The following is a 16,135-nucleotide window of genomic DNA, read 5'->3' as shown; positions in this document are numbered from 1 at the left end:
TTGAGATGGAGTCTCGCTCTGTCACCGAGGCCGGAGTGCAGTGGTGCAATCTCAGCTCACTGCAAGCTCCGCCTCTCGGGTTCACGCCATTCTCCTGCCTCAGCCTCCCGAGTAGCTGGGACTACAGGCGCCCGCCACCATGTCCAGCTAATTTTTTTGTATTTTTAGTAGAGACAGGGTTTCACTGTGTTAGCCAGGATGGTCTCAATCTCCTGACCTTGTGATCCACCCACCTCGGCCTCCCAAAGTGCTAGGATTACAGGTGTGAGCCACTGCGCCCAGCCAGTCTTTGGTATATAGCTTCTGTATACAATTACACATACACACCTTTTCTCACAACACTGCTGCCCACTAGTCTAGGAGTTCACAAGGGCAGGGCCCGTGTCTGTGTTATCTCTGTGTAGCAGCAGCATTAAGGTTAAAGATCATCCATCTACTCCCTATCTCCAGCTTAAAGCCCCTCTTCAAGATGCCGGTGCTTGCATGAACCTCCAAGTACCAGGAACTGATGATCTGCAGACAGCTCCACTGGGATCACTCACTGCAGAATCTTTTCTTGCACTGAACTCAAATCTCCTTCCCTGACACCTCCATCCACAGCCCCAGCTCTGCTCTTCCTTCCTGCTGCAACCCTGAGCACTTGGAGACATGGCTGTGGCCCTCCTGGGCCCTCTCTCCTTGGGCACATCAGTCCCAGGCTCTTGGATATGGTTTCTATTCCCGACATCTGGCTTGCTCTCCGATGTGAACTCTAGTTTGCCAATTCTTCCAAGGGTAGGGCTTACCCTGTGACATGACACTCCAGGTAGGGGCCGCTCAGACACAGCAGAGAAAGTCTACCCCTTCCTTGTTCTGGGCACTGTGTTTCTATAAGTGCAGCCTACGCCATAGCATCACCACCAGCTGAGCTGACTTTATCAGGTACTCTATGGCTAAGCCAACCTGTACCTGATCAGGTATTTTGGGGGATCAAAAGTGTAGGGTGTTACACTTGTCCTTCATCACTTCATGCTGTTAAATCTGTCCCAGCTTGCTGAGGTCTTTCTGGATCCCAAGTCACTCAAGCAATAGTGGCCCAACGTGTTAATTCTCCTGCCCAGTTTTGTGTCCTTGTCAGTAGCCCCCTTTGATGAGCATGCCACCAGTGTCCAAATTCAAGTTAATAATAAAAATATTGAGCAAGGAAAGGACGGAACCATGTTTGCCTTACTGCTTTTCATCAGGAGCCATTAGGGTCAGCTGGTGGCGACGCTAGACACATCAAAGCACATATAACTGTGCCACCAGGCCATTTTCCCAGAAAGGGCCAACAAGTATATCTTGAGGGTCTTTTAAATTCACGCCAACTCTGTCTACAGAAAACCTCTGATTTGCCTGCACAGTCATCATATGAGTTTCCTATTGCTGCTGTAACAAATCACCACAAACCTGGTGGCTTTCATACAAATTTATTATCTTATAGTTCTGGAGGTCAGGAGTCTGAAATGGGTTGGGAGGCTCAAATCAGGATCTCAGCAGGGCTGCATTTCTTCCCAAGGCTCTAGGGGAGAATCTGTTTCCTTGTCATTTCCAGCTTCTAGAGGCTGTCTGCAGTCCTTGATTCCTGGCCCCTTCTCCCTAGCATGAAAGCTCATCACTCTGATCTCTGCTTCTGTTATCATACCTTCTCCCACCCTCCTGCTTCCCACTGATAAGGAGGGAGATTATATAGGGCCCACCCAGGTAATTCAAGACCGTCTCCCCATCTCAAGATCCTAAATTAATCACATCTGCAAAATCCTTTTTGCCATGTAAGTTAATGTATTCACAGATTCCAGGGATTAGGATATGGACATTTTGGGGTGGGGGTGGGAACCTTATTCAGCCTACCATGGTAACCTTAAAAAGAAAGAGAGAGAGAAAGGACCACATACCTGCCTCAATTGTGAAAGCAGTTTTTTCCTCTGAACTTTGAGAGAAACATTTTTCAAACGCAATTTCTCCTTCATATTATCCTAAAACATAAAGGCATATTTTAATGCATTTAATCTATTTCTCTCCTTTTTCCCATTGGTTTGAAAAGTGGATGGTTCTGGGGCTGCAAACCAAACCTTGAGCCCTAACATTCTGTCACTTATTTTAGGTCGTTTTACTTCTACTTAAGCTGGGGCTGGTATATTTCATGACCAAGAAGCAGAGGACATTGGTTTTGCAACATGCAAATTTTACATTGCTTTCAAAATCAAGATTATTTGGGTGTATGCTACTGTAGGGGTCTTTCCTGACAAAATCATCTTATGATTTTTGGTGTTGTATTCCCATGGTAGTTTACATAATTTTTATTACTCTTAACATGTTAGGGTTAGTAACCCTACCTTGTCTCCAGGATCTAAAGCTTGACATATTGTAAAATCTCTGGAAATGAAGGTTACCCCCCAAATTCTCCTTTTTTCTCATAACAGCCCAAGGTCTGTCTCCTGATAACAAAGGATCTCAAAGAGCTTTAGATTCACCTGTAATCCCAGCACTTTGGGAGGCCAAGGCGGGTGGACTGCTGGAGCCCAAGAGTTCAAGACCAGCCTGGGCAACACAGTGAGACCCCATCTCTATAACAATTTTTTAAAAGGTTTTTTTAAAAAATTTGAAGAAGAGATTTACCTGTCCTACTCCACAGTCATCTCTCTAGACAGGCTGGACCAGACCAGTCTCATACCTTTCTCAAGAAAAGATAACAGATCTTGAAGCAAATAACAAAACAAAAAACAGAAATCAATCTGAGGTACTGTTAGTATACATCCTGCCTGGCTGGTGTTAACCTTGATAAACATGCATGCATTCATTCATTCATTCATTCATTTATTTATTTTTTCTGAGATGGAGTCTTGCTCTGTTGCCCAGGCTAGAGTGCAGTGGTGTGATCTCGGCTCACTGCAACCTCCGCTTCCCAGGTTCAAGCAATTCTCCTGCCTCAGCCTCTCAAGCAGCTGAGATTACAGGCGCACACCACCTCACCCAGCTAATTTTTGTATTTCTGGTACATATAGGGTTTCACCATGTTGGCCAGGCTGGTCCTCCAGCTCCGATGATCCGCCTGCCTCAGCCTCCCAAAGTGCTGGGATTACAGGCGTGAGCCACTGCGCCCAGCCATAAACATACATTTTAAAACATGCATATACACATACACTTTCAGGGATGCAAAGAAAATCTGCATATGTGGGCAACATTTATGGTAGACCAAATGGAGCTAGGCTGCTTCACATGGATGATTTCTATAACATCCCTGCAAGAATGTTTTTTCCCTTTTTAAGCTCCGTCTGCCAACTCACCCTCCGGCGGTTCGTGTCCTCTATGTATTTCATCACTTTCTGAGTGGCCAAAATACTCCCTTTCTTCTTGGATATGGCTTTTAGAATATCTTTTTCAAACTCATGCACTGCTCTCGCAACTTCATTCCATCGAATTTCAGCCTCCTCAATGATCGCCTGGGGGATCAGCACAAAGAGAGAAGAATGTTCCCAGCAATCTTCAAGGATGTGTCCTCTAAGAAAACCTAAGTTCCCAGGCCTCTTTGTGTCCCAAAATATGTTTCTTCTTAGTCTTAGGAACATATCCTTAAGATACAAACTTGACTATTCAATGTTATTAGTTAAAAGCATTCTTTGAAAAATAGAATCCATAAAAAGAGAGCAAACAAAAACAGATGTCAGGTATCTATCTTTTTTTTTTTTTTTTAAATGGAGTCTTGCTCTGTCGCCCAGGCTGGAGTGCAGTGGCACAATCTCGGCTCACTGCGACCCCCGCCTCCCGGGTTCACGCCATTCTCCTGCCTCAGCCTCCCGAGTAGCTGGGACTATAGGTGCCCGCCACCACGCCCGGCTAAATTTTTGTATTTTTAGTGGAGATGGGGTTTCACCGTGTTAGCCAGCATGGTCATGATCTCCTGACTTTGTGATCCGCCTGCCTCGGCCTCCCAAATTGCTGGGATTACAGGCTTAAGCTACCGCACCTGGCCTTTTTTTTTTTTTTTTTTTTTTGAGAGTCTCGCTCTGTTGCCCAGGTTGGAGTGCAGTGACACAATCTCAGCTCACTGCAACCTCCGCCTCCCGGGTTCAAGCAATTCTCCTACCTCGGCCTCCTGAGTAGCTGGGACTACAGGCACCCACCACCATGCGGGTGGTGTCTCTTAGCTAATTTTTGTATTTTTAGTAGAGAAGGGTTTCACCAAGTTGGCCAGGCTGGTCTTGAACTCCTGACCTCAGGTGATCCGCCCACCTCGGCCTCTCAAAGTGCTGGTACGACAGGCATGAGCCACCATGCGTGGCCAAGGTATCTATCTAAATATGTATTTCCATATTTGAGATTATTTATCCATTAAAAATATCTGTAAGGATATACATCAAAACATGAACCACAGTTACATCTACAGAGATGGATTAGTGGGGAAATAAAGAGGCACTCTTATTATATTTCTGTTACTTTAAAAAAAAGACATTATACTTCCAAGCCTGAGTATTTGAGGGGGGAGAATGGAAAAAAATAAAGAAGATATTATAAAGTCAGGTATGGTGCCCGTAGTCCCAGCTGCTTAGGAGGCTGAGGCAAGAGGATTGCTGGAGGCCAGAAGTTTGAGGCTGTAGTGTGCCATGATCGTGACTGTGAATGGCCACTGCACCCCAGCCTGAGCAATGCAGTGAGGCCCCATCTCTTTAAAAAAAAAAAAAAAAAAAAAAAAAGTTATAAAATGAATATATGTATTGACATAAAGAGATGTTGTTAAGTGAAAAATACAGTTTACAAAATAACATGATACTATTTTTTAGAAGAAATTCATATATGCATAGAAAATTATCTAAACTGTAGGAGGTAAATGGAAAGTCAACAGAAATTACCTGTGAGTGGTAAATTGTGAATGTTTTCAAATGTTCTTTTAGCTTAACTGTATTTTTCAACATTCTACAACATAGATTGCCTTGAAATAAGAAAACATTTACACACACACACCTTACTATAAAAAATAAAATGGAATGGTATCTGTAGCCAGACTGCAAATCATCCTAGTTCAGACTTTTTCTCTGGGCACCAAGAAGCAAAAGCATTTTCACTGGCTGACCTCAGGCTCCAGCCTCTTCCCAGCCCCATCATCTCCACATGGTAGAACATCAATCCACCGGAAACACTGCTTTCAACACATTGCTCTCCTACTCAAGTATCCTCAGTGGGGTCCAGCTTTCTAAGACATCAAAGATAAACTCCTTGGCATGGCTCTCAAGAAATCATTGCCTTACTCAACCTGACTTCCTAAAGCAGCCTCCAAAGTAGCCTCTTCTCTAATCACACCAGCCTCCTCAATGTCATGAGCTCACCATGCTTGTGCCCACCTCCACTTCCTTGCCCATGTCATTCTCTTTACCTGGGGTGCCTTTCTTTCCCTGTGCCTTAAACAGATGCCATCATTCTTCAAGATCATGCCAAGTCCCTTTTAAGCCCTACCTCCTCAACACATTCTTTTTGACCACTCTAGCCCATACTGATCTCTGTCTCTGCACTTGATGCTTACATTGCACAACCTAGCAGGTCAGGATAACGCTACCACATCCCAACCTCCTTTAACTTGCTAGAATTCAACAATGCATACTTGGAAAGAGAGAGAGGAGGGGTGGGAGAGCGGGATCAGTTGATGTATACAGATGGTTGCATCCATGAGAGACATGAGTCTACTGATCGGTCCCTCTTGAGACAAGTGTGATTCTGTGAATGCCCACATTTAGAAACAGAAAAATAGAAAACTTTAGAAATAGAACAGAAGTATCTATTTTTCATACAACATGGGTCTCAAATACAAGCCAACAACGTTGTCCTGTGGGCAACCGAATTAACAGTGATGTTTCTTCTCTGGAGGAAATTGACTGTATTGGACTCACTAAGAGACCCTGTTAGTCTGTAACAGGGCATGAACCATGGGTACGTGTGCCGTATAGAAATGCTGACGTAGGGGCCGGGCGCGATGGCTCACGCCTGTAATCCCAGCACTTTGGGAGGCTGAGGCGGGTGGATCACGGGGTCAGGAGATCGAGACCATCCTGGCTAACACGGTGAAACCCTGTCTCTACTAAAAATACAAAAAAAAAATTAGCTGGGCATGGTGGTGGGTGCCTGTAGTCCCAGCTACATGGGAGGCTGAGGCAGGAGAATGTCATGAACCTGGGAGGTAGAGCTTGCAGTGAGCTGAGATTGCACCACTGCACTCTAGCCTGGGTGACTGAGCAAGACTCCATCTCAAAAAAAAAAAAAAAGAAGAAAAAAAAAAAAAGAAATGCTGACCTAGGGACTTTTCACTCAATTCACTGACTGTGATGGTTAATATTAGGTGTCAACTTGACTGGATTCAGGGATGCCTAGATGGCTGGGAAAGTATTGTTTCTGGGTGTGTCTGTGAGGATGTTGCCAGAAGAGATTGATATTTGAGTCTGTGGACAGGGAGGGGAAGATCCACCCTCAATATGGGTGGGCACCATCCAATTGGCTGCCAGAGCAGCTAGAGCAAAGCAGGTGGAAGAAGGTGGATAAGCTTGTGTACTGAGACTTCTGGCTCTCCCTCTTCTTCCCATGCCCGACAATTCCTTCCGCTCCTCCTGCCCTTGGGCATCAGACTCCAGGTTCTTTGCCTTTAGACCCTGGGACTTGTACCAGCGGCTTCCTGGGGGCTGAAGGGCCTTCAGCCACAGACTAAAGATTGCACTGTTAGCTTCCCTGGTTTTGAAGCTTTCAGACTTGGACTGAGCCACTACTGGCTTCTCTCTTTTCTCAGCCTTCAGACAGCCGATCGATTGTGTGGGACTTTGCCTTGTAATCACGTGAGCCAATTCTCCCTAATTAACTCCCTTTCATATATACATATATGCTCTTGGTTCTGTCCCTCTCGAGAACCCTAATACACTAACTTAAACCTCAAACCTGTTGTATTATTAAGAAATTACTGTAGGCCGGGCATGGTGGCTCACACCTGTAATCCCAGCACTTTGGGAGGCCAAGGCAGGAGGATCACGAGGTCAGGAGATCGAGATCATCCTGGCTAATAGATGAAACCTCTTCTCTACTAAAAATACAAAAAAATTAGCCAGGCGTGGTGGCGGGTGCCTGTAGTCCCAGCTACTCAGGAGGCTGAGGCAGGAGAATGGCATGAACCCAGAAGGCAGAGCTTGCAGTGAGCCGAGATCGCACCACTGTACTCCAGCCTGGGCAATAGAGCAAGACACCATCTCAAAAAAAAAAAGAAAAGAAAAGAAATTATTGTAAAATTTTAAGAGCATTTAGGGTTATCGTGGTTATGTCTTCTAAAAGAATTCATATATTAAAGATACATACTGACCTATGTACAGAGATTCACTAGGATTCACTTCCTAGTAACCCAGCCAGATGAAGGGAAAGTTGATCAACCAAAAGAGGCCATATGTTGATGATCACTGCACCCAGATGTTGAGTACATAGGGGTTTGTTGTGCTAGCCTCTCTACATTTGTGTATTTTTGAAATTTCCCATAAAAAAAACGTTCAAAAATATGTCGTCCCCACAAGCAGGTGGTAAGTTCCTTGAAGATAGGCCCTGGATTCGCCTCATCCTACTTGTGTTTCTTCTAAAGCCCCAACAATCACATGAACCCACTCTAGATACCTCTTGATGGGGTGGAGGTGGGGAGCCCGGGCAGGACAGGCTGCGCCGGGAGGAAGGTGTACCTCGTGATGCTGCATGTCGCGTTCCGCATTTGCCCTCATGTGCCATAAGTCATCCTTCGTGTCTTCAAGCTCCTTTTGTACCAGCTCAAGTTTTTGGTCGACAGTCAGGCCCACCCCACGGTCCACACCTGTTCGGGATTTGGATCTACGCCTGCCTCGAAACTGCAACCCAACAGAAACAAAGCCATTGTCAAAGAGGAATTAGTAATGAACCAGCCCAAGGTAGGCATCGAAATGATCCTCTGACCTGCTAGAAGTTCCCCAGAGTGACAGCCGGGGAGAATAAATTCACGGTAAAAGGATGCTGGATATTAGGCCTGAGCTAACATTTATTTCTCAAGTCATCATAAGCCCCTGCACTAAATACTTACTTCAAAGGCCTACGTTTGACAATGAAGTGAAAATAAATAAGGGTAAACGTCTTGAGGTGGAAAGGCTGTGAACCTGCTATAGACTAGCATTCAAGTCAAAGACAGGGGAAGCTCAGAGGTACTTCCTGAGCTGAACACAGGAAAGAAACTGCATCCGTGGGGGACTGTGTTCAGCAAAACAGACAAACATCTTGGACTTTCTATGCATTTAAGGCAAAGGTCAGAAGTGGGTGGTCCAGGGTACATATGGGTTTGCTTGGCCCTCAAAGGCTAAGCCTCCACAGATAACCCCTTTGAGACAAGGGCCTGTGCCAGGCCTACTTTCCTCATTTAGGTGGCTGGCTGGGCCTTGTAAACAGTTGAGTCCCTTAATTTAAATGATTTTTTTTTTTTTAATTCTTTTGAGACAGAGTCTTGCTCTGTTGCCCAGGCTGGAGTGCAGCAGTGTGATCATAGCTCACTGCAGCCTCAAACTCCTGGGCTCAAGTAATCCTCCCACCTCAGCTTCCCAAGTAGCTAAAACTACAGGTGCATGTCACTACATCTGGCTAATTTAAGAATTTTCTTTTGTAAAGATGGGGTCTAGAAATATTGCCCAGGCAGGTCTCGAACTCCTGGTCTCATGTGATCCTCCCACCTTAGTCTCCCAAAGCGTTGGGATTACAGGCCTGAGCCACTGCACCTAGCCAAAAGAAATTCTTTCAAGTAAACTAAGATATGCTGGGAGAGTCAGTCCACTATTAACTGAACCCAATTTCTTTCGTAGTCACTTGAAAGAGAAACCCTAGAGGGCAAAGAAAAATCAAAAGTAAAACAGGGAGAAGAAGGTCCCATGGTCAATTGGCCATAGAGGGCACACCAAAGGCAGATACACAAATGCCACTTGCATTTAAGGGGACAAACAATAAAAGAATATTCTAGATCTCCATTGTGTACCTGTGCATAATCTGCTGCTGACATTTTAATTTCCGATAATCGTGAAGGTCGCTGATCCCTGGGCTCCAGTTTAGCGTAATATTTCTCAAACATCTCAGTCTCAGTTCTGAGAGCAGAGTTTACGTAGCTGCAAGACAGGGTACCTGAGTAAGTTCTAGTAATAAGAGTTTAAACCCCAAATAACTAGTGTTTAATAACTAGTGGACCTGCAAGACCCCTTAACCTCTTGGTGTCTTAGTTTCCTCACCTATAAAATGGGTATAAGAATAGAACTTTAGGGTTCCAATAAGGAAGACAAAGCCTCTGGGACAGTGCCTGACACATAGTAAGTGCTATATATTTGATATTTTTATTAATATGTTTAATGAGCCATAAAATTCAGAACACTAGTATTACATTGAAAATTGTCATAGGTTTCAAGTGTCATTGAACCCATTTGGGAAATTATTTCTGAATTACTATATATTATATATATACATATTTTTTAAATTTGTTTAAGAGACAGGGTCTTACTCTGTTGCACTCACTGTAACCTTGAACTCTTGGGATCAAGCAATCCTCCTGCCTCAGCCTCCCAAGTAGCTAGGACTACAAGTGCACAACGCCATGCCTGGCTAATTTAAAAAATTTTTTGTAAAGGTGGTATCTTGCTATGTTATCAAGGCTAGGTGCCAACTCCTGGCCTAAAGTGATCCTCCCACCTTGGTTTCCCAAAGTGCTGAGATTACAGGCAATAATAGTCACTGTGCCCATCCTGAATTACTATATTATTGAAGTTACACACACCCACAATCTTCAGATGTTTCCTTTGGTTTATGTTTTTCAGTTCTTTTATTTCCAGCACCCAATAGATGAAAAGTATCAACCAGAAGTTTATCATAAACTGTGGAAAACTTTGAACAGAGGAAAAGAAAACATACCCAGTTTATCCTGTATATGCCAAGGTTATAACCTTTTTAATTTCTTAACTTCTCTTATGTGTGTATGTGTGTGTGTGTTACACACATATATATATGTATATATATATAAGAGAGAGAGAACAACTTTGATGTTTTCATGTGTTATTGATCTATTACATTGGCGCAAAAGTAACTGCAGTTTTTGCTATTACTTTTAATAATTCCTGTTTGGTTGAATTTTAAGACTAGTGGGGCTAGACGTGGTGGCTCACACCTGTAATCCCAGCACTTTGGGAGGCCGAGGCAGGTGGATCACCTGAGGGCAGGAGTTCGAGATCAGCCTGATCAACATGGTGAAACCCCATCTCTACTAAAAGTACAAAAATTAGCTGGGTGTGGTGGCAGGAGCCTGTAATCCCAGCTATTCGGGGGCTGAGGCAGAAGAATCACTTGAACCCGGGAGGCGGGGGTTGCAGTGAGCCAAGATCATGCCATTGTACTCCAGCCTGGGCGACAGAGCAAGTGAGATTCCATATCAAAAACAAAACAAAACAAACAAAACAAACTAGTGGAAAAGGCTGAATGGAAAACACAATCTATCAAACTAGCTTGCTTTTTCAGCATATATCATGCTCCAGGTGTGTGTAGTCTGTGGAGTCACACCTGAGTTTGAATCCCAGCACTACCACTAACTGTGTGAACCTAGGGAAGTGACTTAACCTCTGTGTCTTTGTTTCCTTACCCCCACCTCCTAGGGTTGCAGTGTCATCATATAAGATCATATATGTAAATGCATGGTACACAGAAACACTCAAAAATGAGAACTATTAGTAATAATACCTCAGTTCTGACCTAAAGTATTTGTAGCTGTGTAGAAGTAACATCTATGCAGCTGCTAGAGCTAGGATATTCTGTGCAAGACCAGTAAGTTGTACAACTAAACTACATCATGGAATCTTGATATCCAATTTACTTGCTATAGTAGTAGATATAAAGTAGACTGCAAAACTAAAATAAAATAAAATAAACACAGACTACTGGGCCAGTCATTCTTTACTATCCATCTCCATGCTTATATCCAGGTTCAGGCACACGTTGCCTCGTACTAAAACCATCTCAATAGCTAGGTTTCTATTCTGCTGCCGTGTTAGTTTTATCACAGATTTTTTTTTTTTTTTTTTTTTTTGAGACTTAGTCTCTCTCTGTCTGTCGCCCAGGCTGGGGTGCAGTGGCACAATCTCGCTTCACTGCAACCTCCGCCTCCCAAGTTCAAGTGATTCTCCTGCCTCAGCCTCCAGAGTAGCTGGGATTACAGGCACGCGCCACCACGCCTGGCTAATTTTTGTATCTTTAGTAGAGACGGGGTTTCACCATGCTGGCCAGGCTGGTCTCGAACTCCTGACCTCAAGTGATCGGCCCGCCTCGCCTCCTAAAGTGCTGAGATTACAGGCGTGAGCCACCGTGCCCGGCCTTATCATAGAATCTTAGCATCAGAAAAGGACTTAGAAGTCACCTGGTCCAACTTGCCTCTGTAGAATTGTGGATCGGCTAAGCACACCGTCTGGCACGAGAGAGACTCATTCGGCTGAAACTCTCACTTCCCCAATTACCCTCTGAGCTTCCCACCACCGGCCCCACCCCCTCGCCCCACCACCCGGATCTAGCTCCACCAACAGCTTGTTGGTTCAGTGGTGGTGGAGACGCAGGAGCAGAGGCAAAGTCTCCCCAGTGCTCAGCGCGGGCTTGGATCTTCTCCATGCTAGTCCCCAGGTCCGAGGCCGCCCCGGGAGGAGGGCCCAGGAGGAAGAGGGGCTGCCCCCAGGCGCGGGCCGCGGTACCTGAGCTCCTCCACCAGCCCGCAAAGCTGGATAACAGGCAGCTCCTGCTCCGACCCTTCATGGGAGTCGGAGAGGACGCTCTCGATCTCATCATCAGTCATCACTCTGCCGAAGTGGTCCCTGCCAATGCCGTGTGCCCAGGAGCTCCGGGTGCCGGCGGCCACACGTCACTCCGGCTGCGACGCGGCGATGCGGCGGCGCGTTACCCGGGCGACCAGACGCGAGGAAAGGGGTGGGGCTTCCGGTGGCCCCTCCCCGCCCTGCCCAGCCTGTCTCCGTGCGGACCCAGCCGGAACGCACTTAGGTGGCATTGACAGCACACCTAAGTGCGTTCAGTTTCACTTCTTTAACAATAACTCTTAAATTGATAGTAATAATAGCAGCTGCTGTTTCTCAGCACTTACTGTGTCCTTGGCATCGTGTTTAGCATAGTTTATGAAAAACCTTCCCCACAACCTTATAATGGTATCTATCACTCTCTCCATTCTCCCAATAAAGAAACTGGGACCCAGAAAATTAACACGATTTATCAGTGTCCTTTTTCCCCTGTCCCACCGGGAGGCCCCTGCTCTGTTCACCACCTGGGGCTTCCTACATGCTAACAGCAGCTCCTCTCAGATATTAACATCCTGCATTTCTGGAAGGAAAAAACGTGGCTGATAAAAATGGGTATACATTCAAGAGACATCCCTAAATAGTTTCTGAATATCTACTGTGTCCTTAGTATCCTAGGGGGAATGTCTGCAAAAGACCATTCTGATCCTCAAGGAGCTTCCAATTAAATGAGTGAAACAGCCTCTAAACAAGCCGCTGGAACCTGGGATGCAGACAGCAACATCATGCGTCACACTGTGCATCGTAGTCATCTCCTTAAGTCCTCAAAACAATCTGGTACAATTGGTATTATTGCTGTCATCTTATAGATCAGAAAACCAAGGAATGGAGTAACTTAGGTTCCATTCCACTCAAGAATGGAATCAAGCTCAGATGGAACCCAAAGTCCGTGCTGTTAACTTCTACCCTGATGTGAGACATGGAAAGGATCAGGGAGGCAACACAGGAGCTCTCTGCTCCCCATCGGGATAAAAGAGGACAGAGGGCAGGACGGGGAGACTTCTTCTAGGGAGGGTGAGCTCTAGATGTGCTTAGAAAGTAAGATGTGATAAAGTGCTTGGGGTGCGTGTCAGCCACCTTCCCCTGCAAGGGGCATGCATTAGCACTGACAGGCACTCCCTAGATCTGAGGGAGGGTTTTTGTTTTGCTGCTCAGGGTGCACAAGGTTGGGGCCAGAGTAGAACTACTGGAGATGGCAGCAGAGAGCTGGAGCCCTACCACCTTCTCTCTGGCGGCAGGCCTCTTTAGGTTCTAGGGACAATGCAGACCACATTTAGGAATACTTAATGTGTCCATATTCAAGGTGACACAAATGGATGCTATCCCCAGGTGACATAAAAAGGTGCCAGCTCCAAGTGTACCCAGAGCAAGAAAGGGCTCTGTAGCAAGTTGAGAGGCTATGATGCAAACAACCCTGCCAACTGGGCTGTGTGATACAATAGACTCTATGGCATTGGGGGTATCCGTGGTGAAAAAAGATGCAGCAGGAATCTTAAAGCAAGACCCAGCAGGAGAATCACAACAAAGGACCCAGGATTCTGAAACAAGACCATACAATCCACAGCAGAGAATTATATGTCTTTTGAGAAATAACTCCTGGCCTGTTACTATAACCTGGTAGAGACAGAACGCTGAATATATGGGGTACCAAGTGACCATGCATCCAGTCCTGCCGTCTACCCGCTGGGTTCCGCTGGACCCACTGAGTTATTAAGCAGGACAGGCCCAGCCTCAGTCCTGGAAATGGCTAATCCAGGGCTGGGCCTCAGCAAGACCAGACAGCATGAGTAAGCTGCATGAGCAGGTAGCCCAGACCAACGTGGCACCCACCACATTTGCACCAGGATCCCTCCCCCAGCTCAAATGTATGACTATATTTGCAGGGGCTTAGGGAGTTCATGACCACCTGGAAGAGAAGGCAAAGCCTTGAGCTCAGTTTACAGATGGGCTGGCTTGGAAGCCAAAAATGGATAGTGGCTACATTACAACCACTTCACAAAAGGTAGTGAAAGACAGCGGAGAAGGAAATCTTCCCAACTGGCAGAGTTGTAAGTGGTCTTGCGGCTGGTCATCTATTTTGTGTGGAGAGAGAAATGGCCCCAGGGGACGCATCTAATTGGAAACTTTTTTTTTATTTTTGTTTTTGTTTTTGTTTTTTTGGAAGGGGGAGTTTATTTTTACTTTTTTGAGACAGGGTCACACTCTGCTGCCCAGGCTGGAGTGCAGTGCCGTGGCACATTCATAGCTCACTGCAGCCTTGAACTCCTGGGCTCAATCGATCCTCCCACCTCAGCTTCTGGAGTAGCTGGGACTACAGAGGCATGCCACTATGCCTGGCTAATTTTTTTTTTCTTTCTCCCTCTGTTCTTTTGTTTTGTTTTGTTTTTGTTTTTCTGTAGAAATGGAGGTCTCGCTATGTTGCCCATGTTAGTCTGGAACTTTACCCTTCAGAGATCCTCCTGCCTCAGCCTCTCAAAGTGTTGGGATCACAGGCATTAGCCACTGTACCTGGCCTAATTGGCATCATGGACTCAAAGACTCCCCATCAGGCTGGCTGGAACTTTGTTAGCGCTGTGCTTTGATCTGGGAAGCCTGCTCCCTTGCCCTCCCTCCGTCCTCTCCCAGATGTCATCACAGTGGGAGGCTGTCCTTGTCTACTCCAGCTTCCTCTCCTTTGTCCATCACAGACGCTTTCCCCAAGAAAGAGATCTCTTCATGTCTAATTTTATCTTGGTTTGGAGGACTCAAACCAACACAAAGAATAAATTCCAGTCTTAAAGATATTATTCTAATTTGGTAACATATTAGATGTATGAACTAAAATTTGCACTTGCCAAACAAAAATATTGTTTGGATCACCTTGCTGTTCAAGCTGCTTTACATGTTTTAAAAATTGTGGTTAAAAAATACATAACATGGCCGGGCGCAGTGGCTCACACCTCTAAATCCCAGCACTTTGGGAGACCCAGGCAGCTGAGAAGAAAAAGAAAAAAATAATAACATAAAATTTACCATCTTTTTTCTTTTTCTTTTTTTTTCTTTTTTTTTTTTTTTAGATGGAGCCTCACTCTTATTGCCCAGGCTGGAGGGTAATGGCATGATCTCAGCTCACTGCAACCTCCACCTCCTGGGTTCAAGCAATTCTCCTGCCCCAGCCTCCTGAGCAGCTGGGATTACAGGCGCCCCCACCACGCCTGGCTAATTTTTTGTATTTTTAGTAGAGACAGGGTTTCACTATGTTGGTCAGGCTGGTCTCAAACTTTTGATCTCGTGGTCCGCCGGCCCCAGCCTCCCAAAGGGCTGGGATTAGAGGCGTAAGCCACCACACCCGGCCTGTAAAATTTGCCATCTTAACCACTTCTTTTTTTTTTTTTTTTTTTTTTTTTTTTGAGACGGAGTCTTGCTTTGTCACCCAGGCTAGAGTGCAGTGGCGCGATCTTGGCTCACTGCAAGCTCCGCCTTCCAGGTTCACACCATTCTCCTGCCTCAGCCTGCCGAGTAGCTGGGACCACAGGCACCCGCCACCACGCCCGGCTAACTTTTTGTATTTTTAGTAGAGACAGGGTTTCACTGTGTTAGCCAGGATGGTCCCGATTTCCTGACCTCGTGATCTGCCCGCCTCGGCCTCTCAAAGTGCTGGAATTACAGGCGTGAGCCACCGTGTCCGGCCCATCTTAACGATTTCTAAGTGTACAATACAGTAGTGTTAAGTATGTTCACACGGTTGTGCAACCAATCCCCAGAACCTTTTTATCTTGCAAAATGGAAACTCCATATTCATTATAAAACTCTATACCCGCTTCTCCCTCCCTCCAGTCCCTGGCAACCACAGTTCTACTTTCTGTCTCTGTGAATCTGACTACTCTAGGTACCTTACATTAGCGGGATCATATACGATCGTCTTTTTGTGACTGGCTTATTTCACTTAGCATGTCTTTAAGGTTCGTTTATACGGTAGCATGTGTCAGAATTTCCTTTCTTTTTAAGGCTTAATAATATTTTGTTGTATAGATATACCACATTTTGTTTATCCATTCATCAGTTGATGGACACTTGAATTGCTTCCATCACTGCCTTAATTTTTTTTTTTTTTTTTTTTTTTTTTTTTTTTTTTTTGTGAGATGGAGTCTCACTCTGTTGCCCAGGCTGGAGTGCAGTGGCACAATCTCGGCTCACTGCAACCTCCGCCTCCCAGGTTCAAGCGATTCTCCTGCATCAGCCTCCTGAGTAGCTGGGATTATAGGCACATGCCACCATGCCCAGCT

The 16,135-nt window shown here is 45.5% G+C and overlaps 1 protein-coding gene across 6 annotated transcripts in view; it reads right to left on the bottom strand.

The window, feature by feature from the left end:
- CFAP263 (cilia and flagella associated protein 263) overlaps positions 1 to 11,932 on the bottom strand; it is an 81,336-nt gene extending 69,404 nt beyond the window's left edge. For 5 of the 6 annotated variants that reach the window (XM_007993514.3, XM_073015421.1, XM_007993511.3 and 2 more), the window contains exons 1-5: positions 11,757 to 11,931; positions 9,020 to 9,146; positions 7,713 to 7,874; positions 3,306 to 3,461; positions 1,914 to 1,994 (exon numbers count right to left, since the gene is read on the bottom strand). In XM_007993514.3, the coding sequence (XP_007991705.1) occupies positions 1,914 to 1,994; positions 3,306 to 3,461; positions 7,713 to 7,874; positions 9,020 to 9,146; positions 11,757 to 11,857 (627 nt within the window). In that variant the 5' untranslated portion in view covers positions 11,858 to 11,931. Of the gene's footprint in view, positions 1 to 1,913; positions 1,995 to 3,305; positions 3,462 to 7,712; positions 7,875 to 9,019; positions 9,147 to 11,756 lie in introns of all 6 variants that reach the window. The other variant, XM_007993516.3, reaches the window with a different exon arrangement.
- Positions 11,933 to 16,135: the final 4,203 nt, after the last annotated feature.

This window comes from Chlorocebus sabaeus, chromosome 5 (assembly GCF_047675955.1).
Source record: "Chlorocebus sabaeus isolate Y175 chromosome 5, mChlSab1.0.hap1, whole genome shotgun sequence".
Taxonomy (NCBI): Eukaryota; Metazoa; Chordata; class Mammalia; order Primates; family Cercopithecidae; genus Chlorocebus; species Chlorocebus sabaeus.
Note: the sequence above shows the minus strand (reverse complement) of the source record. Positions and strands in the feature narration are given on the sequence as shown.